The 24,246-nt window shown below is 42.3% G+C and overlaps 2 protein-coding genes across 5 annotated transcripts in view; one reads left to right on the top strand and one right to left on the bottom strand.

Moving 5' to 3' along the window:
- The window catches only part of DIDO1 (death inducer-obliterator 1), a 47,311-nt gene extending 35,191 nt beyond the window's left edge, over window positions 1-12,120 (bottom strand). Inside the window, exon 1 of one of the 3 annotated variants that reach the window (XM_009093114.4) lies at window positions 11,991-12,120. The gene's annotated coding sequence lies outside the window, so the exon portion shown is untranslated. Of the gene's footprint in view, window positions 1-11,382; window positions 11,752-11,990 lie in introns of those variants that run through there. The other 2 variants (XM_050982156.1, XM_050982157.1) reach the window with 2 other exon arrangements.
- A 4,357-nt stretch (window positions 12,121-16,477) lies between these two features.
- GID8 (GID complex subunit 8 homolog) lies at window positions 16,478-23,958 on the top strand. Of its 2 annotated transcripts, none has more exons than XM_030232750.2 (5): window positions 16,478-16,572; window positions 17,736-17,865; window positions 19,011-19,207; window positions 19,708-19,905; window positions 20,242-23,958. In XM_030232750.2, exons 2-5 carry the CDS (start codon window positions 17,748-17,750, stop codon window positions 20,413-20,415), a joined length of 687 nt encoding a protein of 228 aa, XP_030088610.1. In that variant the 5' UTR covers window positions 16,478-16,572; window positions 17,736-17,747; the 3' UTR covers window positions 20,416-23,958. The 2 variants fall into 2 exon arrangements, with proteins under 2 accessions (XP_030088610.1, XP_009091361.1); XM_009093113.4 differs by lacking the exon at window positions 16,478-16,572 and adding an exon at window positions 16,935-17,100.
- The last annotated feature ends 288 nt before the right edge of the window (window positions 23,959-24,246 follow it).

Genomic DNA, 24,246 nt, shown 5'->3' with positions numbered 1-24,246 from the left:
CATTTAGATTCAATTAAGGTTTCCAGAACACCAACAAAACTGTAATGAAGAAGTCCACATGCAGCATTTAAAAACATTCTGGGAGTGGAATTTACTAAGTGCAGACTGTCAATGAAAATACAGAAATCCTTTTAACTGCATTAGCATGGCCCAAATTACAATAGGGCAGATTTACTGATTTATACAAAATTTCAATCCAAGAGACACTGCAGCTTTGAGTGCCTGAGTCTGATCATCAGCAGGCAATGCCTGCACTAACCCAAAGTAGCCTACCAGAATACAAGAGCAATGGAAAAGAATTTGGGAGGTGAAGGAGGACCAGCTGGACAGGATGAACTGGACTATGACATCAATCAGTGAAGACAAAAGAAGGAAACTGAACACAGACCCAGTGAGTCAGCACCCTGCAATGAAAGATGCAGGGGAACTGCAACTAAAACAGTAATTCTCTGAAAGGAATAAAAATTGGTTATTAATACTTCAGGCAAGGAGACATACAAATTTTAAAATAAATTAGATAATCCCTCAGACACACCAATATATAGTCTAACTTCGATTTTTAAACAATACCTTTTTTTTTTTTTTTTTTACAAATCTCTGAAGCCCCAGCTCCTAAAGCATCTGTGCTCTTCAAAACCCACTTTTTACTTCCTAAGCAATCATCATCATCTCTAGGTGTTCTCCAATATCACTGTCCCAAAAAATAAGGAAGGGGGGAAAAGACAAAACCCTCCCCAAATGCAGTTTTCATCAGTGGATCACTTTATTTCATCAACTATAAATCTCAAGATTTGCATGACTGTGGCAGAGCAGAATTAGTAAAAACAAAACTAATTGTACTAATTGGAGAAGACTCACATCAGTATTTCTTCTTCCCCCTGTGCCTTTTCTATTGGGGATTATGTAATTCTTTGCCTCAGCCAACCACTACCACTCCAAGAACTGGAGGAAAAATTAAACAGCAAAAAAGAACAGAACACACTAATTATAAAAACCCTGGTGCTCTATCTCATGGCTCTGAATACCTGCTCTAATAGGTAGTTTGCTCCAGTGCCTGAATCAGGGACTATATCCAGAGACTCTGTCACTGAGTTTTAAGTGCCTCCTTCACAGTGTAGCTCTGCAAGAACCTTTCAATCTCCCTGTTCAGAATCTCCAACTGATCACACGTCACTCAATTTTTCCGTGATATGCCTAAAGGGAGAGGAAAGTCTGCTAATCACTTCATTTTAACTCTGTAATAAACAATGAAACAAACTAAGTCTGTAGCACACACAAAAAGTAGCTCCTGTTTGCATATTTACCCCAAGGAAGGAACTGTCTACAGGCTGGTGGTTCACAGTGCTGCACCTGGGCATTCAAGGCCCTGTGTGCAATCTGCTCTTCAAATGATGTTTGAGTCACCAAGTACCACCTCAACATTCCAAACCCAGAACCAGCACCATCTCTTAGGAGACACAGCTAGTTGAACACAAAGTACATTTTTCATGGTCACTCACTGCCCACCCAGTGCCTCAGCTGCACAGGCTCCAGCTCTAATAGAGAACAGCAGTAACACCTGTGATACCTGAAAACAAAGATTCTATGCCAGAATCATTCTTTTTTTTTTTGCTATACTAGATATTATCTAATTGCTATTACCTATATTATCAACATTAGCTCCAGGAAAAAATTTTAGGGAACTCCAATTTTAAAATAATTCCAAATTTGAGAGATATAAATATACAGTGCATTTTAACACTGAAGTTACAGGTCCCATATGTTTGCTGTAAAATGCCTGGTTGTTTCTTATTATTGTTTAGTGTCTCCCTTTTTTCCTTTCCCATGTGGTTCAAAGTATTTTTCATTAAAATGAGGAAGCTTCACACTTACTTTACATGAACCTGCTCTTGCAGATTTGCAGCTTAATATAGACTAAAGTTAATTGCCTAAAAGAAGCTGAAAAATCAAGTATTATCAAAACACAAAAGGATGAAGCCTTAACTCACAAGTGTACTTTGCACTTCTAAGCAAATGTTCTACGAACTGCCTGCAAAAATATTTACTACAACATATGGCAACTTTGGAATCTTCAAATACTTCTTTCTCTTCCAGATTCAGTGGAACTTTTTGTTAATTTCGTTCTGTTTGTTCTGAAGTTCAGTGTTCAGCTGCAGCTGAGATACTGACAGAAATGTCAACAGAAACAGAAAAACTGGCAATTTTGTTTTAGATAAGCTGAACATCCAGGATAATTTTACTTATTTCTCCTAACACAATGTATTAATCACATTTCTGAAATTGGAAGTTCCAGATGGAAACTGAAAATTATTGTATTTCCCCCAGTAGACAACTCCCGTAACTATATCTAATATTATGCAGAATACGAGAAAGGATATTTTGTTCCTCTGAAAAAACTGAGGCAAAAAACCTCAATAAATGACGGGGGAAAAAAGGCAAGCTAACATTAACAGACATATATTCAAAAGGCTGAGCTCCTGCTGAGGTTCACAGCTTCTGGGAGAAGCTGTCTCCAGTGGGAAAATGCCTACGGTTTTAGGACCAACTATAAATGAATTCAGCAATACAAATCAGGAGTCTCTGCAGTAGTATGAGCCTTCCAGTGAAACAGAAGAGTCACTTAACTGGAAGTAGAGCATTAAGCTGATGCACAGTATCTCAAGAAAGAAGGTCCACTCAAGGAAACATTTATTTAGTTTCTTCCTCTCCCATTGGTTTTCAGGTAAAATGTTTTAAATTTTCCAAAACAATTTAGGGACTTGATTTCATTCTGGACTTAAATTCCAGAAGCAATGGAAGCACAGAGGTATTGTAACCTAGAAAAATCACAGAACTGTCACAAGCTTTTAATTTCAATTTGGTCAACTATTCTCAGGCAGTAACAAACCCAAAATCACAGGGCTGCCACACTGCAAGAGCAGAGAGCTCAGCACTCACATTAAGTAACCCCGTGGATTTTCCAACTGCTGCAAACCCTTGTGGTTTTCAGTAAACGGAGAGTGAAAAGAAAAGAGGCCCAAATTTCAAATCCTGCTACTGCAACACCTCACAACAAACACTAAGAATATAATTTCCAACAAACCTTCACTCATCAAATAACATCCCACTTGTAATCTCCCTTTCACATTCAGACAAAACCTTACCGGAAGCACTCTCTTATCTACTGCCTTCCATTGTGAGCCAGCTGGCAGCAATCACAGGTGAAAAGGGACAGATTATCTCTGCCAGTAACACAGAGCTGAGATATTCATGGCAGGATGGGCGGAGGACACCTGGATCTGCTGACTTCATTAAGCCCTTTTTAAGATGCCCAAGATAACATCTTGGAGGGGATAGAGCAACTTGTTCAAGAACATCAACATTTGCCCATTTTTTGGTGTTTTTCTAGATAAAGAACGATTCAATAAATTATGACAAATATTCATTCAGATGGGAATTTCCACTTTTATTTTTTCTCATTTCCCTGAGGGGGAAATAAAATCTCAATGGATCCTCTGACTGCATGAAGGTTTTGTCTTTACTGGAGCTGATTATTTTAAGTGCATTAAGAACTATGTGCTTCAGGTAACTGGGAAGACTTCACTCTAAAAAACGATCTTGAAAGGAAGCCTAGTAATAAAACCTTCAACAGGAACTAAACCCATCCCCAAAAAAGTAACCTTATTTCTTGTTTATCTGAGGACTTGCGTACAAAAAAAGTCTGTCAATAGCCAGGATAAATTCTTTCGATTTAGCTTACTGGGGATTTTATTCAGTGTTTGAGGAATATGCATGAAAGACCAGTGATCTTTATTCCCTCATTCTCACATCTAGATAGCAAAATATGCCGCATTTTATTCCCTGATCTTGGATGTCAGCACCCTTCAATACTCGGCCAATTTGCTGTAATCTGCACTAAAGTTGGCACCTCATGATAGACAACATTTACATCTTTTAAATATTTTTAAGTCTTCATACTGAAACTCCAGTTATAGTTTTAGATACGTTAAGGAAATGCAACAGCCATGCCCCAAGGACAGGATGGAAATCTCAACAATTAAAATGGCCTGTGTAAGGTTCTGAACTTGAGGGTTGGTGAGAAGACATTCTTTGCATCTGCAAAGAAATTCTAAGCATGATTTTACGCCAGCTAGGTTTTTCAAAGCAGATATCATTCATCAGTGACCAATTTCATGTCCATTCCTAACAGAAATCCAGTCTGTCCCAGTAGGTAAGATACTAGCTTCAGTTAGAATGACTTGTACCTGGGTTTTAGATGTATTTTTCTACAGGTTTCTTCAGAATTTGTTTCATATGCAAAGTACTTGGCTGAAACAATGATATCCCAGTCAGGTTTCTTAAATTTCAAAGGAACTGCAGGATATTTCTTCAGGGCAGAAAACATCCTTTCCAGAACAATGTAACAGCGATTTCAGTCCCAATTTCCACTATATTCTCATTTTTATCCCTGTGAAAGAGTTACTGGGCTTGGCCTATGATAACCTCCTCTAAGTGCTAAAAATTCCTAATCAGCAAATATAATCACATGAGCAAAAACAAACAGTGTGAGAACTCATAAGGATTTAATTTCTGATTCAAATAAATGTTGGCATGGCTTAGTTGAGGCACTCCTACTCGGAAGATTGTCCCCCGTTGAAAATTATCCTCCATCCCTTTCTGGCAAAGATGACAGCTGGGAAACCTGCACTTTCTGCTAAGCAGCAGCAAAATTAATCTCTTGCATCAACAAGCACTACAAAAGCAGCCCTATGGATGCCAGTAGGGCATCACCTACTTTGTACAGGAACAAGCAGTTCCAGTGAGAGCAGGGACAATAGTGCAATTCAGTGACCCCCAAGAACAGCAGGAACAGGCTCTGCCCTGGCTCTGGAGATGCTCCCTCCACCTGCTCAGCCATGAAAGATGCAAGGACAGATACTTTACTGGCATGGAAGGCAACAGAAAATCAGATTCCACAGTACAGCCAGTCTTTTATTTTCATGTAAAGCATATCCACAGCTTGCTAATTTAAGTGTCTTATGAAAGAAGGTAAACTTCTCCAAACAGCTGTGAGATGGACCTTGTGACAAAGAGAGGCAATGAGAGCTGAAGAATGAGAGGTGACAGCCCTAAAGCTTAAGTCTGGCTATGGTGAGACATGAAAACTGTGACCCCTAACTCCTTCCCTTCAATCCAACTAAGTTACTGTATCACTGCCTGACTGCTAAAGCCAAGCTGCAGCTCAAGGTCAAAAGTCCAGACATTCCTGGTAAACACAAGTATTTTATGCCAGAAGTATATATTTGATATATCATGTTAAAAATCAAGATTGCATAAAATCACATTTCAGTGCTTACAGTTAGACATAAAAGAATAAAACCAAAGAGAAATAACACTACAAAACCTGTAACACTTATCTCTAAGTGCCTTGCTGGCTATCATTAAACACAGTAAATTAACTCCAAGATTACAAACAAAGCCACTTCTACCTACAATACTAGCAACTTAAAAGTGGCAGTTCATTTCTTCCTATTCTAGAGTCAATGTATTACTTCAATTTTAAAAATTTAACAAGCTTTTACATTTGCAAGATGTAGACTGAGCAGTAACAACAGCCATGCTCCTCAGGAATAACCCAGCCTAATTTAAGAAACCTCTGCTCCTCTTAAACATCACAGGAAGCAGCAATTATTCCAGGCCAGTAGGAACACCTCCTTACAGCCAAATTAAGACAAAATATCACCAAGATCTAGCTTTAAGGTAGCTTTTAGCATCAGGACGGTATTTCAATCTCTAATGCACAGAGCATGGCAGGGTAATAATTTGTCAGGGGTGGCACCATGGATACCCTACAGTCATCTCACACCACACCTCAGTCTACTCAGACCTGCCACTTGTGCCCTCACCTCCCCATCTCCCATTACAGAGAGGTTCTACTCCTTGTAAAGCCTTATTTCTCAGTGTTGGGGAGTATCCCATTGAGTTTCTGCCAAAAGTAATGGAAAAGAACTGACTGGTTTGGGAGATCAGACTGTTCCAAGACAGAAATGGGTGAAGCAGAGGATGAAAAATCTTCACCCTTTGAAGGTGGTGGAAAGAAAGAGTTTTTATGGTACCAACACCACAGGAGGGCAAAGCTCCCCAAGGACACCTGAGCACACCAATGCAGTGAGATGACCAGAGGGAACAGGTGAGCAAAAACTTAATCCAGAGGTTTCTACAGATCTGTTGAGATCCTCTTCCTCAATTTCCCTGATGTTTTATCAAGAAACCTTTGAAGGTACTGTAGGACCCCGAGGTGTAACGATGTGGTGCCACGAATTATTCAGCAGTGCCCATCTGCACCCCTCTCTATAACTGGGACACACAGGACATTTCAGTGGAGCTTTATCACTGCAGACTTTCTGCCTTTTTATGTTTGGTGCTGAAAATTTCTTTCAAACATTCATGGTATGAACACTCATCCTGCCTTGGTACAGGAAAGCCTATTAAGTGCACATTCACATGACACCACATACCAACACACAGTGCTGATGACAACCAACTAATGAGATTTAAAATGTAAACAAACATTAACTACTTTTTTGAAATTTTCCAAGATGCAGAAACAAGTTTTCAATCACCTTCTAGACTTTTCCATCATGAAAAATGACCTAATACATTTATAAATGTCGTAAGATCAATACTTTTTAAAAACAGAAAATAATGAGGAGTTTAAAATAAAATTTAGAGCAAATCAATTTAATAGCTTACTTTTTAAAATACAAGGAAATTAATTAATTCCAAGAAGAAACAGCTTCCCTTAATAACAAGATACACTCATTTGGATTCTGTACTTGCAATAAAGACATTAACCTTTCCAAATTAAATTGTCTTTAGTCACACATTATAAACCCTCTCTGCTGTGTCTAAAACTAAAACACTTTCAGGCTTTCCATGGTTTCTGTCAGGCTGCTCACTTACCTTACATAAGCCTCATAGGAGGGCCAATGCCTCACAGGATGGAAACCTGTGCTCACACAGGACAGCAGTCCTGCAGGTTTGCAGGGGATGTGGGACCTCCTGGAAGTGAGGAATTTCATGTGTGTGCAGAGCAGATTATCAGATTAGCAGCACACACACACTGGGCCCAGCAGCAGATAGAGAGCAAAGAAAACGAGGAACTCCACAGTACAAAAGAACTGCACCAAGCAAAAACACAGAGCAGCTCCCAGGTTTATGCCAAGCATAACATGCACACACTGAGGTTTATTTTGATGTCTTTTGGGTTAAAACCCTCTTACTTCAGATTGCAGCACACAGGACCCCAAGCAGTCAAGGGAAGAAGGGATGGACTGCTGGGTAGGTCATGCACAGAATGAGAATGGCACCAGGCATTACAGGCAGTTTATTCTGAGCAAGTAGCAAAAAGAGCTTCTTTGAGCCAGATTGAAGTTCTCACAGTTAAATTCAGCTGAATAGCAATTTCTCACAGAAATACTCAAGGCACTTTAGCAGAAGGCCCATCAGATATCTGGCAAACACGAAGATTTAATTTAATAACAGATCCTATCTGTACTACAGATGTTGCCTGTCACAATTGCACAAGTCAGGAATGTTAAGGGCTACAACCCCTAATCAAGAGAGCTGTGCTGGCACAAGTGCCTCACACTGCTGTAATCAGATCTGCAAAACTGCACTTTTACCTGGATGTGTTTGCAGGGTGGGGCACATGAGCACCACCCTGTGCAGTGGGCTCTCAGTGCAGCTGCACACAGAACCTCAGCTCTATCACAGGTCCCTGCAAGCAGGGAAAGAGTTCATCTCAGGGGGGAAAAATACTTGGAAAGCTCAATCCAATTCCTTGGGAGAAGAAGTTACATTGGCAAATGTAGGTAGGTGTGTAGGCAGGAGAGGCTTTGCTAGCTCAGCTCTGTGTCAGCAGTTGGGGATAGAACTGTGACAACAGCACTGACAAACTCCAGTAACCCCTAACACAAGGCACTTGCACTGTGCACATCCTGCAAGCTGTAAGCCCATAACTGTGTTTGGGAAACAAAATTCATATTGACTGTAGTGCTTTTAGCATTTATGAAAACATTAATTTAAAGAGGGAAGTAAAGTACTACATACATGTCGTTTTTATTTTCTAGCAGAGCTCCATGGGTAGTCTAGGCAGATACTGACTTAGTAACAGATTGACATTTGGCATTTCACTACTCCTACAGTATCTTCTGAAGCCTTTACTCAGAAGAATGTGAGTAAGACAATCCCATACTCCCCCTAACAATGAAAATTTAGCCCCCAAAAAACTGAGGTTTTGGGTCAGGTTTACTTCTGCTTTCAAGGTCTGAACAGCATGAGCAAAAATCAGGTAACAAACAGATTTTGCCCATTAGGGAAAGCTGTGAGCAGAATCAAAGCAGTGTAGAGAGATCTACTGCTTTGGGTTTTTTCCCTTTTATACAGATGAAGAAGCAATAAACACAATTTTAGGTGGTCAAATGTTTAGATTAAAAGCCCAAGCATGATCATCTCTTAACAAGAAACCTTCTAAAGGCTCCAGCAAAAGCCAATTTTACAAGTCATGGTTGAAAGTTTAGCCAACAGAAGTATCAATTACAAACACTGCCAGGGTATCACTCAATACACAGGATCTTTGGCAATCCTTTTCCATCATCTTGAAAAAAAATATTTTGCAAATACATACTATATATTTGCCTAATGTTTAATTTGTGCAACTGAACTTGATTCCTTAGCAACTGTCCAGGAAACATTGCTTAGGGAAGGCAATTCACACCCTCTGGCATTTCTCCACGGGGCACCAGGGAAATTAGTTCTTATCATGACCCTTAGGAACATTCAGCTGTAAATCCAACAGCTAAATCAGAGAATCTTAAAATTTAACTTTTCACAATCCCACAGCTTGTTTATCTTTAAATAATCTATCATTTCTGATCCTACCAGTACAGCTGCTGAAGAAAACAAAATCATGTGGTTATGCAACTTTTTCCCCTTATTTTGTCTGTAAAAAGTGAGTTAAAATATAACCTCTGAAACTAGCTATCACTTCTATTCTTATTCCACCAAAACAGCCTCATTAAATAAAGTAAACAGAAATGAACTTCTTCCAAATTTGGTGAAACACTAATTACAGCACGCTGATTATGTTATTAAGGATGCAGTAAATACAGTTGAGTTTCCAGTTTTGATTAGAATTTACAGGGAGAACATGCAAAATGTTCATTTAATATGTGTGTCTGAGCTGCCTAACTGGAAATTTAAGCTTTTTAACCTCAAAGTCTATCAGTGCTCGAGACCACCAGCAATAACACCTGTCAAATATCCACTCATTTGAGAAGCTGCCTTAGATAAAAACTTCCCAGCAGTGAATCCTCCAAGCATTAACTGGGAACTGAGAACTCATGCCTGACTGCACATACAAACAGGAACCAGCTCCTGCATAATTTGGGCAAATCTTACTTGTATTAAAATCCTCTCCTTGTATCTCCTACCACTGCTCTACTACTTGTGGCACAAGAGACACAAGGTAGAAAGTGCACCAGAGAGTAAAACTGGTGCAGAGACACCAGTTCTGTCAACTAAAGCCATCTAATGTCACTCTCACCCAGCCCAGCCCCTGCTCCTACTTCCATCAGTTATGTTTCATAACTCTCAGCCCAACCCCTTTAATCCTTGCTCTTCCTCTTCCCACTAATACCTCCAGCTTAAAGTTTCAGGCTGTACAGAATTAAAATCCAACAGTCGTTAAGTTACAACTATAAAGACAATTACTATCTTAAACCAGAAACAAATAACATAATCAACTGCTAGAAAAATCTTCATAGTAAAGCTGGATTAAGCAGAACAAACATTGGCTTTAGGGAGTCCACTAGACACTGAAAAAATATTTATTCAATTTTATCTACTAACCTAGATTTGATTCTATTTGCATTGCTTTGGGGAGTTTTGGGGTTTTGGTGTTATTTGCTTTTTGAATTCAACCCCATCTTTTAGTTACATGCAAACACCCTCCAAATCATGTGTGAATAGATATTAGTTAATATTATTATTTTATATTTCAACAGTTTTAAAAACTGCAGGTATTTTTGCACTGTACACATATTTGCAACACAGCAAAACCTTCATTTGCATACCAACGGAAATTACCCCTTAAAGAAACAACCCAAAAACTTTGTAAAAAAATGTTTAAACGCTGGTCTTAAAAACACCAATTATTTGATTTTCTAATCAATTATTTGATTTTCAGTCTCAATGGAGGTTGAAGGCCAACATGGGCCTTTAGTGTTTCACCCCAGTGCATTAAAACACCTTTATGTGTGACATGTTTCTGGAACTGTCAAGGGAGAAAAAATTAAGTCCTAACTGAAGAGCTATTTTAAGCTTACTTCTATATTTATTCCTATAGAAAGTTCTAAATGTCAAGGAATGATAACAAGTGGGTGGCACACATAAAAGTGGAGCACAACCCAGAATATCTACTACAATTAACATGGTACATGGTACACTTGGACAGTAACTACACATCATTTTTCACTGACCTGCAATTAAATTCCTTAAACAGCTAGTAAATTTCAATTGTAGAAGTAGCACCGAGACTGTTAAAGCTAAAGTACTTTGAATTACCCTTTAAAACTGAGAAAAAATACACAAAACGGCAAACAGTGGAAAAAGTTATCATAAAATGAGGCAAAATATAGTTTAATATTACTTGCCAAAGAATTTAGATAATCGAGACTGTGATTACTAGGTTTTCAAGAGAGCTATTTCTGAAAAAAATGTGAACTCTATTATCCAAGGAAAAAGCAACCAAACAAAAAAATCCAGGGAATTTAGGAATGCTATACACATTCTACTGAATGAAATAAAAGGAATCAACATTTTTTTTCCTCCCAGAAGTTCCTGGAATGAAAACCCATGAAAATCCATGCAAGAAAAAGAGCATGTTACATTGCTTCAAATTACTGGAGATTACTGAAAACTGCAGGGCGAGCATAATACATGTGTATTATAACATTTTGTAACACATTTTGAGATTATAACAATATTTCCAAATAAAAAGGACAAGTTAAGATAGTAAGATTGTCCTAACCGCAACTAAAACATAAGCTGTTACTTGGAGGCATAAACTATTTAACCGTATCAAACAAAATTTGGTCGCCACCAAATAATGGTTTTTGCAAGCCAAATAAACAGCTCCAAATTATCACCACCTCCAAGAGACAGCATTTAAGTACATTAGTACCATTTAAGTACATTCGTGCCAAAGACAGGGAATTAGCAAGAAATTTATTAAATAATTAAAACCGACCAACAATTCCTACTGTCTAAGTATTCGGTCTTTTCTCCCTACAAAACAGTCAGCAGAACGTGATTAAGTTCAACTCCTCGTGTTTAACTCACCAATAAGGAGATCCCCTCCTTTGCCCAGAGAAAACCAACACCTCTCCACGGGGGAAGTTTCAGTCCCACCCGCCGAAGCCCCGGAACGATTTCGGTTGGGCTCGATTGGGTTTCTGGGTCCCCAAGGGCGCTGCCCCGCCCCAGCCACCCCCGGCGTGGGCCCGGGGCCGCTGGTGCAGTCGGTGGTGCCATCACGAAGCAGCTTCCCGGCGTCAGCTTGGCCATGACGGCGACGGGCTCCGAGCACACCCGGCCTCTCCTCGCCTCTCCTTCCCCCCAAGATGGAGGCGCCGCCTTCAGCCCGCTCCGCCCGGGGAGCGGCCGTTCCGCTCCGGCCCCGCCGTGGCATCAGCCAAACGCTTCCTCCGGGGCCCCGCACGGAGCCGCCGCCTTCTCCGGACCGGGCCAGACCGTGCCGTGCCCGCGCCCCGCTGCTCCCCGGGGCTCCCCCCCCCCACCCGAGCCACTCCGGCCGCCCGCCCGCCTCCATTTTATAGCGAGCCCAAAGGTGGCCGGGCCGCCTTTCCCGCGACCTCCCTGCCGCAGCGGCGGTCCCGCTCCCACTCTCCTCCCGCCCCGGTGCTCCCCCACCTGCCTCCCGCACTCACCGCGAGCAGAGAAAGGGAGCTCTCGCCGCGGCCACCAAAGGTCTCAGCCGCGCCGCGCCGCCATTTCCTCCTCGCTCCGCGGCAGCGCTGGGCGGGGCCGCCCCGCCCCCGCCACCATCGACACCGAGATGGCGGCGGCGGGGCCAGAGCGCCGCCCTTGGCGCGCGCCTCCCGGAGGACCCGGCGGGCGCTGGGCGGGAGAGCGGCGGCCCCGCCCCGCAGCGCCCTCAGCGCCATGGTGGCCGCTCCGCTCCTGACGCGGGGCCCTCAGCGCCATGGCGGGGCCTCCTCACACGGCACAGCGCCTGTGCCCCTTCTGCGCTCTCTCAGGCCCGCTCCCGTTTCTCTGCTGGCAACCCCACGCTGATCCCGGGCACGGCAGCTTTAGCCATGATTCGTCAGGGTGGACGGGCTGCTGTTGCACAGCCACCTGCTCACAGCAGCTGTGCTCTCCACCTGTGAGCATTCCACTGGGACTTGGTTGGTTTTTCTGTTCTGCTCACACTCTTTGGCAAATAGCTGCTGTAACGCCTTCCTCTGACTCCGAGTTTGGAGTGCTGAGAGTGGAATGTTCTCTGAATCTGCCCATCCAACACATGGAGCCTCCACAGGAAACATCCTTGGCCAATGATTAAGCTACTAAAAAACCACTGCAGGATCCAAGCTGCTACAAATAGCTACAGAGAGTTAACTTCCATTTTCATGTGGAGTTCCTTCTGTTGCTTTTTGGGACATTGGCACCCAGAAACATCCACTTCTGACAGACACTGAGGGATCCCAAGGGGTACAGAACACCCCCAACACTATACAGAGACTCCTGACCTGGGCACCTGAAGAGTCTTTAGACAGCTGGAGGTGTGAGGTTTGGCTATTTGGTTACCCTGATCCTGCACATTTTCCTCATGGGTTGATAACACGTTTCATGTGGATTTCAGATAGATACAGTGTTTACTGAGATAAGGAATGAAAACATGAGGGGAAAAAAAACCTACCTAGAAATAATTCTACAGAATTACAAGATTCTGTCAAGTAATTTGATTACATATTTTAGGAGTCTATTCATGAGACTTCTGATGGTAAAAGCTCAGAATAATGCTGGAAAACCTGCTATTAGCATACTCAGCCTGTTTCTCCAGCTGTAAAAGTGGGCAGATTTAATACTTCACCCAGAAACACCAAGAGGTAAAAAGCCACAACAGATTCCTGTGCAAAAGTACCAAACACCACAATAACAGGCAAGCAGGAATTCAGATTTTGTTCTGCAGCTACAGAGTTGCAATAAATGAAATCACGTGGAGGGAAAATACCTTTGGGTTCGGTAGATAAATCTACAGTGTGATTTTTCCTCTAGGAAAAGCTAGTAACGAGCTTATAATGGATAAATTTAGCATCTAGGGAGTGCTCAAACCCAGGAATTACACACACCAACGGAGAGGGAACACGCAAAACAAGGAATTGCACAGCAGCAGTGAATGGGGGATGCCTGCCACAAGGAATCCTGCAGTGAAACAGGTATTAAATTGCTCTTACACGCATTTAGTAAGAGGCTTACACCACTTTAAGGAGGTGTACATCACTTTAGTGGTGATGTAATCTGCACCCCCAGTGGGTGCCACCTGAGCACACTACACTTCCAACCACAAAACCTCTACACCTTTGTGTTAAAGTCAGTCAGAGGATATACCTTTGTTGACTTAACATATGTCACCTTCATCATCAGCACCTCAGTTCTTTTCCTGCCTTGTTGTCTTCCTAATTATTTTCCTTTCACAGCCTATTTTCTTTTAATTTGGGAAATTTACTCCTGAGTTACCAATCTGAATCTACATTGCAGCAAAGCAGGAGGAGAAGTTTTTTTGTTACAATGTGAGGTTTTTTTCATTTTAGGCCTTTTCTCCTGTAACATGCTGGTAATTTGAGACTGGTTTGAAATGAAAACTCTGCTGGGAAATCCTAGAAGGGATTAATAACCATCAATCAGCTTCTAAAACAGTCTAATAAGCACTTTAGCTGTCTCTCCTCCTTAGATACCAGAGAGGCTTATGCTGACATACCTACAAATCCCTCAGCACTAACTCTCTTTAAAACTTTTTTCCACTTCCTTCCAAAAGTGGGTGGTCAGTTCACTAACTTTCCTCAGCACCTGACACATTTATGCCTTGGGGTTCCCTAATTAATGTTTGTTTGTTTGTTTGAACTTTGGGTTTCTAAAATTGGCCTCACTTATATTTGTTGTGTCTCACACAAGGGTTGTTATGTGTGACCCATAAAACCTTGTGACATCACTGTTGTGTGGTACAATGTCCCCAGATCTGGGATGTCACTTCTCACCCACTGTTTGAAGGTGTGCAACCTTAAATATAAACACAACACTTATTTTATGTTCATTCCTTCCCTCAGTTCTCCATCACTGATTTCTCTGAGTGAGCCAATTGCAGCAGCCAGGAAAAACTGCAGATGAGAGTCCATGAAAAGAGCATGGATGAAAGCAAACAAGCAGGTCATTTTCCCATCTCAGTTTCTGGTGATTTTGTTGTATTTAACAGATAATTAATACATTTAAGTCAGAAGAGACTAATTTCTGCTGGCTGTGCTCCAACTTTACCTTTTTTCTTTTAGTGGAAAAAGACCTCTGTCCTCAGGGCTCTGCACATCACAAAATAGGCACGTCAGGTGGCAAGGTAAGGCTTCTTCAGGATTCTTGATTCTCCAAGGCTCTTGGAGATTTTCCAAAAAGACTGGATGAACATAGAGAAATACTTTAATCAGGGTTAATCACATCCACATAAATAAAGTTACCCCCTTCTTTACCAGCTGACACAAATTTGCAGACTTTTCCCCCTCTCCAATTCCAGGTAAATTCCTTCCATTCAATACAAGCATTTTTGTGACTTCTGGAATTAGTGACTGTGGTTTGGGATTTGCTCCACTTAACCCCAAATATTAGTTATCAAAACACCTCTTTGAAATTAGGATTTAACAAATTATAATTAATGTTAAAAATCTGTAAACTGCACTTACAGTTATTATATATTTGTTTTAATCTCAGTTTTGTCCTCTTGCCCCCCAAAAATCCAACTTTCCATGTTACTACTGCCTCATCACCGTAAGATTCTTGTAGAACTGTGGCATATGGAAGCTGTATTTTGGGAGAATTTCCCAAGAGCAAAGTAGTTGTGTATTTTAATCCAACTTGGGAGTCACAGGAATATCCTGCAAGGCTTTCCCTGAGCAATAACAGAAAGGGGTTTTTCCAACTTTTGGGAGAATTATGAAGGTTTTTAACAGAAGTCAGTGTTTGGTGCTAGGAAAAGAGAGTGAAAAGTGTACAACTGTGTCCATATTCCCCATCTGTGTGAGTGAAATTACTTTCTCCTGAGATGTATCATTTGCAGCATTTCACACAGACAAGTGCAGATTTTAAGCTTGTTCTCCCTTGAAATGCACAAATCGAGGTTTTGTTGCAAAATGTGGAATATGTAAAATTTTCTGAAGGGAGGATGTTCGTTGAAGTTTTGGGGAAGTTAACAAAGCTTGGTAAGAAGGATATACCAATGATTGTGGACACAAAGAATGCAGAATTCATGGGCCACAAGGCTATCTGACACAACTCCAAGATAAGGAAGACACTAATAAAGCCAATTCAGCAATTGTTCTGAAATCAGCTCCAACTGGGTTAAAGGTAATTAGGGCAGGGGCAGATCGTGACCACTGATGGATCCAAAACACAAGACTGAGCATGCGGATTATTCAGTTTATAGCCAATGACCACTAATTCATTTGCTGAAATGTATAAATAGTAAGAAAGTTTGACAGTTGGTGTGCTGGCTCTGTGGATTTGCCCCCTAGCACCCGTTTCTGCCCAGAACTGTAAATAAATCAAATACCTCGACTCTGTGTGTGGATTGGCTTCTTGTTCACCTGGTGCAAGAACCTATTTTAGCAACATTGTGTTCCTGCTTTATCTGCAGTGACCCACAAACCCCGGCGCGGGTTCATCAACGCCTCAGCAGCCACTGTGCGTTTTGGCAGAGACCATCAATCCTCAGCCAGAACAGCTCCCAGCCCAGCGATCGCCACACGCGGGAGCTGCTGGGGCTGCACAGGGATACCGCAGGCGGTGCCGTGCCCGTTTCCCTGGCAGATGGCGGGGCCGCAGGGCCCACGGCCTCTCGCTACAACCGCTGCTCGCACCGACCCCGCTGTGACCGCGCACGAGCCACCGCCACCGCCTCACACGGCGGTTCCGGCGCCCCTCGCGCCGGGCACGGCAAAGATCAGCCTCTGCCTCAGCTGCTCGCGGCGGGGCCGGTGCTCAGTGCCATGAGGCGAGCGTGGAGCGGGGCTCAGGGAAGCAGGAGAAGGAGGAGACGGGCGCTATCCCTCAGGGTCCCGCGCCCGCCATGGCCACCCCCGCCACCTCCGCGCTGCCCCGGCTCCGCTCCGCGGTCGCCTGTTCTCGCCCGCTCCCCGCGCGCTGATTGGCCGCGAGCGTCGCTCTCGCGAGACTCGCGCGCCTGCGGCCCGGCGGAGGCGGCGGAGGCCCCGCGTTCGTGCGTCGGAGCGGCCCCGGGCGCGCGCGGTAAGATGGCGGCGGGGGGGCCGCGCCGGCCTCGGGGCACGGCGGGAGCGGGGCCCTCACCCTGACCCGGACCCGCCGGCCCAGCCGGCGCTCGTCCGCCGCGGCTGCAGCGGAGGCGCCGGGCCTGTGGCGAGCGGGGCCCAGCGTTCTCGTGGCCCAGCGCCCCTGTGGCCCGCGCAGGGCCGGGCCGGGCCGGGGCGGCAGGGAAGCCGGGTCCCCGGCGAGCCGGCTCGGGCCGCAGCACCAGCTCGCGGCAGCGGGAGCCCCTTTCCCCCAGCGCGGTTGCGGGCGGCGGAGCGCGGGGCCGGGAGCGATCGGGGCCCGGGCGCGTCGTGCTCCCGCTGTCGGAGTTGCCGGGAGCGAGGCGGCTTCGGCCGCGGGTTAGAGAAGGGAGAACCTGTTGGAAGCTGCTCGCGGTGAGGAGTCGCGCTGCCGCTCGTATTGTCTGACAGGACTGGCGGTGCCTGTTGCTGTTGTTGTGGCCGCCTGCCCTCCCCTTTTCGCTGCCCCCGTGGTCGTGACTTGGAGGTAGAAATCATGAACGCGGCTTTGGTAAAATGCTGTGCCTGCCAGTCCGAACAGAAATATTGTCTAGAAAAATAGTGGGGATAACGTTTTAGTAGCGCTGACAGGAGAACTTTCGGGGCGGTGAAGCTGAGCTGGTGTAAAGCTTTGAGTTGTACACTGGGTAATATATCGTGGACAGTTTTGTAGCTGTGCAATATAGGGAGCTGTCCGAAGTTTTGGTGAAGATTTAAAGCAAATATTGTTTACGTAGATATTGCTCTAAGTGTTTGTCACAGTCTTTCTGGCTGGCTGTCAGACTCTGATTCACTGGTTTCACACTGTGCTGAGGTCCTGTGTAAATTCTATACAAGATTTTTATGAAGTGGATTTAAGAGTAAGTAGAAAAAGATGGTATTTGAATTTTTTTATTCTGAGATTTCTGAAAGCACCTTTAGAACCTGGTAAATAGATACGGGAGAGTGCAGGAATGAGGAGGAAAAAAAATGCAAAACTGGTTTAAGATAAAAGGGTCAATTTAGGATTATTTATTTGAAAGAGCTCATAGAAAGCTCTAAAGATGGCAGTAACACAATTCTTACAAACATTAAACTTATTTATTCTTGAATAATGTTAAATGAGGTGCTGTTCCTTTGTAGTTGGAGTCCAGGATGAGTTATGCAGAAAAACCTGATGAAATCACGAAAGATGAATGGATGGAAAAGCTTAATAACTTACATATCCAGAGAGCAGACATGAACCGCCTTATCATGAACTACCTTGTCACAGGTAAAAACACTCAGTAATGCCTGGAGGCTCTTCATGTGTGTCACATACTTTATCAGTTTGGGGAGGAATATGGAACTGGATGGAGTAGAATTAAGGGCTGTGAGAACTTTGTCATTCCTGTTGGCTTCTCTTAGCAAAGCCCAACAGCTTTGGTGTTCTCTTAGCTGCAGGCTGACAAAGAATCAGAGACTGAGCAGTTCTCATGGAATACAGATGACATTTATGAGCCTGAGCTCTTCTGCTAAATGATACAGAAAACAAAGTGTTTTCTGCAGTGCTGTAAACATGACCTGCTTCTGTGATGTCCTTTTTTGTGCCATTGAAACAGCTCAAGATAAGTTGCTGTTGTTAAATAACAGTCTGAAAGCTGCAAGAACAACTATCAGAAGCAAGTTTTTAACTGGGCAGAAAGATAAACTCTGAGAGGGCACAGTTGTCAAAATAATTTCAGACCAGAATATTAACCCTTTCAGCACACAGCCTGGCTTTATACTTTGAGCAAGCCAAACCCCTGGGGAATTGTTGGTAGTAATTAGGTGCATGCCATCCCACGAAGCTGTGCTAGGGCGGAGGTGTTTGTATCCATCTACACCCCTGTTTACACTGAGGGTAGTGAAGCCTCTGGGTTGAAGGAAGAGCATCTTAGTGGGTGGTGTAAATCAGTTTTGCGTCTGTGAACGCAAGACCTGGGGTTTAAAAGAACTGCTATAACCTTAAATACTACACAAGAGAGCAAAATTATATCTTCTTGTCTATCTTCTCAGAAAAACTGCTGGATCTGTGTAAACAGATCTGGGGCTGGAGGGCAAAGCAAAACCACCCACTTGAAAATGTGACTTTCACAATCTCATTTTGCAATAAGCACAGTTCTTTCTTTAAGTATAAAACGGGCTTCCATGTTAAGAGGTATTGGATTACAGGTTGCTTCCCTGGAGAGTGAGCATACATGAATTCAGAATGAAATAAGCATTTACTCTAAAATGCTTATTGGATAAATGACTTCTTATATAGAGGAGAATTTTTCACAATTTCGGGTTAATCTTTAAACCCCCAAATTGCACAAGCAACACTCAAACTAAGCTGATATGTTTTCTACTAAAGTGTTTCATGCAATATATTCTATGGGTAAAATGTTCCTATTTCAGAGGGCTTTAAAGAAGCAGCAGAGAAATTTCGGATGGAGTCTGGAATTGAACCCAGCGTGGATTTAGAGACTCTGGATGAAAGAATAAAAATCCGTGAGATGATCTTGAAAGGGCAGATCCAGGAAGCCATTGCATTGATAAACAGCCTCCATCCAGAGCTGCTGGATACCAACAGATATCTTTACTTTCATTTGCAGGTGAGGACAGGTGCCAGACTTTTATCTTTGTCTTAGAGTTTGCTGAAAGAATGGGGAAAATAGTGAAGAAATTAAGGTTATGTTGGGAGGTTTGTGACTGAACATGGGTGCAATTGTGGGTGTTCTTGGCATTTTTTGGTAGCAGTGGGAAACTTAGTGGCATGGTGCAGGAGCCACCATATGCAGTTATTAATATGAAAACTTGTAACAGCACCAGTGACCTGTGACTTACCAGCTTCCAGTCGCTGTTGGCCTGAATTCCTTTAGTACCCATCTTCTCAAACCCTATAACTCAAAAGCACCAAGTTCCCTTTTTCAGTAGATTTTGCGGCCAAGTTTCTGCTCTTTGTCTCACACATTGAGAAGAATTGACCTCAAACTGTCAAATTACAGATTAGCATTTGTCTCAAATTACACACCAGTGTCTGAATCTTCCAGGCTTGCAATAGTGGAGATTTGTTAATTTGTTGTGCTAATATTGCTGTGTCTTTGGTGTGTAGCAACAGCACTTGATTGAACTGATTCGGCAGCGTGAGACAGAGGCAGCCCTGGAATTTGCTCAGACCCAATTAGCAGAACAAGGGGAGGAGAGCAGGGAATGCCTGACAGAAATGGAGCGCACGCTGGCTCTGCTTGCCTTTGATAATCCCGAAGAATCACCATTTGGAGACTTGCTGAACATGATGCAGCGACAGAAGGTAGTCCTTTCTCAAAGGGAACTGATGTCTTTTATATGTATGTTATGAAAATAAAATCTAAATATTTTTGAAATGCTCAGAGAAAACTTATATAGTGATACGCAAAAGAACAGAAGTGTTTATTGAGCAAGATTAAAAAATGGTGTTAATATATTCCAAATGTATTCAACTGCTTGGCTCTCTTCCTTGCTTTCTCCAGGCTTGTAGTCTCTGGAGCTTTGTCCTGGCCATTTCTGAGGAATTAGCACACTAGGTGTGATCTTCCCAGTGTCAGCGTGACTTTAGCAGTGTTAATTATATGAAAACTGTCACTGAACTCCAGTTTTTCTTTTCCAGGTATGGAGTGAGGTTAATCAAGCTGTTCTAGACTATGAAAATCGTGAATCCACACCCAAGTTGGCAAAATTACTGAAACTACTACTGTGGGCTCAGAATGAGCTGGACCAGAAGAAAGTGAAATACCCCAAAATGACAGACCTCAGCAAGGGGACGATTGAAGAGCCCAAGTAAAATGTGTGCAGATGGACATCAAAAAAATCTTAGTACTGCACAGTATACATTTATATCAGTCTGTGACTGAAATATTTTTACTACAGTACAGCACTCAATTCAGATTTTTCAATGAACATCTAATTTGAAGGGAGAAAAGTCCCTTTTAAATGCTGCAAAAACTGCATTGAAAGGCGCTGTATCTCTTTGGAAGTCTGACTTAGGCTATGCACTATAATACATTTTTAAAAAAACAATTAAACAGGACAGGAAAAATAGCATTTTTAAAAATACAGAACTCAAGCTTTCTAATTGGCTGCTGATGCCTAGTTTAGTGGCCAGTGAGTTAATATGGAGTTATATTGGCAACTGTTCAGTTTTACTGTCTCCTGTTTGAAATGTGTATATAGAACAGTGAATATTTTCTACCTTTAAGTTATAGCCAGATATACATTCCCCTTAAAAGTAACTGGTCAAGTTTTCATCTATAAACTTTGCAGTAAGGTCAACTTTTTGCTTAGGAAATAGTGTACAAACTTGTAAATCATAATTTAAAGACTTTCGTTTTGGTTTTTTTTCTTCCTTGTTTCTGACTTCTTGGTGCTTTATATGGTGAGAGCTATGTTCATAATGGATCAGTGACCCATCTTTTCAGGAGGAGTATTGATGGAAATAGGTTTTTTTCTTAATATTCACAAATGACCAAAACGGCCCCAGAGGCATTTGAGGTTTCTTTTTTATTAACAGGGGCCTTTTCCCCGCTATGTTAAATTTGCAGTAATCCCAGGTGGCTGCTACAGCTTTGAAGGCCACTGGATGTCTGTAAGCTGAAAGATTCATGTTAGGAAATCAAGTGGTGGGGAGAGATGCTTGTTGAAGCCTCTGATGCATCATTTTGTGCAGGATCTGCCTTCATGCTTGCTGAATAAGAACTGTAGTTTTAGAGCTACTTGGGCTGTTTTTATGCCTTGAGCTAAGCAAAGCTGGGCTGTCTAAAACCAGAAATTTGCATTTTGTCACTTCTTCCATACCTTTCTGAAGAGATGCAGTTCATTCTCATCTGTATTTGTTTACTGACTGTCCTCACTCCAGTTAGAACTATAGTTTTAATGTGAAGTCCAGACTTTCAAGTCAACAAATTGTAATCTTCTGGGTATGGGATGTTCTGGTCGAGTGATTGCAGCGCTGCACACTGGTTTATACCCAGTGGTAGGAAGCACTAATCTTGCCAAATCTATCTCTAGATTTTTAGGTCTATAGATCAAGTTTTGCCAAGCACAGAGCAAGCTGATGAGTGAAACAGTTTAACATCATGAGACACTGGCAGTTGTCACACCAGTCCCATACTGTACATAATCTAGTCTTGTATGGTAGGTATTACCCTGTAGAATGAAACTTAGTTTTCACTTAATTTTACTGGAATACTTAACGCATTAAACTGTATAAAGCTTTGCAGATACACCTGGCTTAGGGGAACTAACACAACCTGTTACTGATTGCATTACTGTGAACACTGTTTACTTGTGTAGCTATTTTTGGGGGGGAAGCCATTGTTTGTTAAGCAGCTGTGAGAGATGCAGAGCACCATGGTTAAGCGAGATGATGGATGTAACAAAATCATTTGTTCCCATTTCTTACTGATCGTTCTGTTCTCCACTTAAAAGCATTTGTGGTAGGGAGGTCTTCAAGTTTATATATAACAAACAAGCTATCAGTAGCCCCCCAGCTACAGCAGCAGTTTGGCTTTCCTTCACCCAGGCTGGTTATTCTAACACCAAACTTTTAACAGTTGTGGGTTTGGTTGTTTTGAGGTTTTTTTATTTCTTTTTTTTTTCCTTTTTGAAGTCGGTTGATGTCTGAAAACCATGTATAACTTTTAGTTTGTGAGAAACTGTATGGTTAATGTTTAATAACAAACTGCAGAAACAAAACTGGAATAGCTCTAATTTCTTCATGTAGAACTGATCAGCTTTTCTTCTCTGTTCTGACACTTGTGTTGTTGAATATCCTGTACAGCTTCTCCCGGGTGAAGTGGAAAGTGGTGCGGTTTTGTGGCATGATGAGCATTTTTCTCCATGAGAAATGCACTATTACAGCCATGGGTGAGAAGTTCACTGTCCTCCTAGAACGCTACCTTAATTCCATAGAGTATTTGGGCAATGATTGAGCATAGATTACTTGAATTTTCACTAGCTTGTTGTTTTTTTCAATTTAAAAATAAACACATTTTTAAGGGGGTTAATATAAAATTAGTCTAGAACTATTTCACTTTGTTTTTATGAACATGCCACATTGATAAGCAGCTTTAATCTGTAAAGTTTTTGGTAACTGCTAGAAGATACTCGAAAGCTATGCATTTTAGAGAAAGCATAAAGGTAGTGATATTGGTACTTCTAAGGATCTTTATATTAGTGTATATAAAATAGTTTGCATATACAAATATAATATATAATCTGTTTGAAATATTCTTGAATGGTAGGGGCTGTGAAACATATTATAATTTATGGAAATATTGTACACAGTAAACAGATGTCTCAGTACACAAATGAATTTTTGTCATATGCATGAGAAGTGTCTTATTTGGTGACTACTAATGAATGGGCTTTTGTTAACCCATTTTTGTTAGATAACCACTTTAACAAATGCTATTAAATGCCACTTTGATCAGTTTGCTTTAGTGTAAAAATACATATTTTGTTCCACTGGATTTAGAACAATATGAAATAACTTTTGTAAGAAGATTTGTTCCAAACCCAACGTTTCCAGGCAGATCTGGCCATTAGAGGTGGTGCACTTGTCCTCCCCCAGCCTTGCCTTTGGTGAAAGCAAATAAGATTTTATCATTCATGCTATGGATGTGGAGAAGCTGGGTTGTAAAATATCCTGTCTTATACCTCTGCAGAAAGGCTGCATAGCAAGTGTGTTTTGATTAGGCTACAAATCTCCCTCCTTTTCCCAAAGCTATCACCTCCCTGTAACTGTCTTTGCTGTTCCCATGTTTTGTTTCTGCCTGTCAAATCTAAGCTGAGCTGTGGCTGCTTCTGTTGTACAAGGGAGGGATTTTGGAAGGGTGGGGGTTCACAGACTTTCCTGAAGATGAAATTGTGGTGGTACTTTGAGAAATACTTACTGAACTGTTTAATTTTATGTAGCTGGAAAAGCAGAGACTGCTGCACAGAAACTTAACAGCAGAATTTTGAGTAAAGCATTTCTTCTCAAGACTTTTGAAGAGGCAAACAAAGACCTTTAAGCCAGATTAAGTACCTCTCCCTGTTTAAGATGATTTCATTGAAACACTTTCAGCTTCTTCCACCCACATTAAAAGAAAAATTGAAAAGAATTCTGCCTCCTTTCCACTCCTTGTAAATACAGGAAAAGCCACCACATTATTCCAGGGTGATTTTATTGTTTTTAATTTGTAAAATTTATGCTTTGTATGCTTGAGTATGAGCTTAAAGGCATTACTTTAAAAAATCCTTGACTAGCTGAGTGTTGTTCGACCTATTTCAAACCACCTTGTGTCCAAGTGGGTTGCAAAGCTCATTAAATGGAGTTGGATCCCTGTGTGTTGTGTCTTCACGGGAAATGGGGCTGCTGCTGTCAGCCACGGCTGAGAGCATCCTTGAGAGCCAGAATAGAACAGGATATGGAGCCCTATTTGCCCTAAATCTGCCTTGAGGCTGCAGGTTCTGACCTGCACTGTAGCTCTCTCTTCCCTCCAGAAGCGACACCATGTCAGGAATTGTTTCTGCTCTGCTGTCCTTAACAAAAAGGGACGAGGAGGGTATCTAGCTTTTGTGTGAGGTGGTGTCCCCAGCCCTGCTCACTGCTGGGTGCACTGTGCTGAGCACA

Source organism: Serinus canaria, chromosome 20 (assembly GCF_022539315.1).
Source record: "Serinus canaria isolate serCan28SL12 chromosome 20, serCan2020, whole genome shotgun sequence".
Classification (NCBI taxonomy): Eukaryota; Metazoa; Chordata; class Aves; order Passeriformes; family Fringillidae; genus Serinus; species Serinus canaria.
The sequence above is the reverse complement of the archived record's forward strand: the minus strand, read 5'-3'. Positions and strand labels throughout refer to the sequence as shown.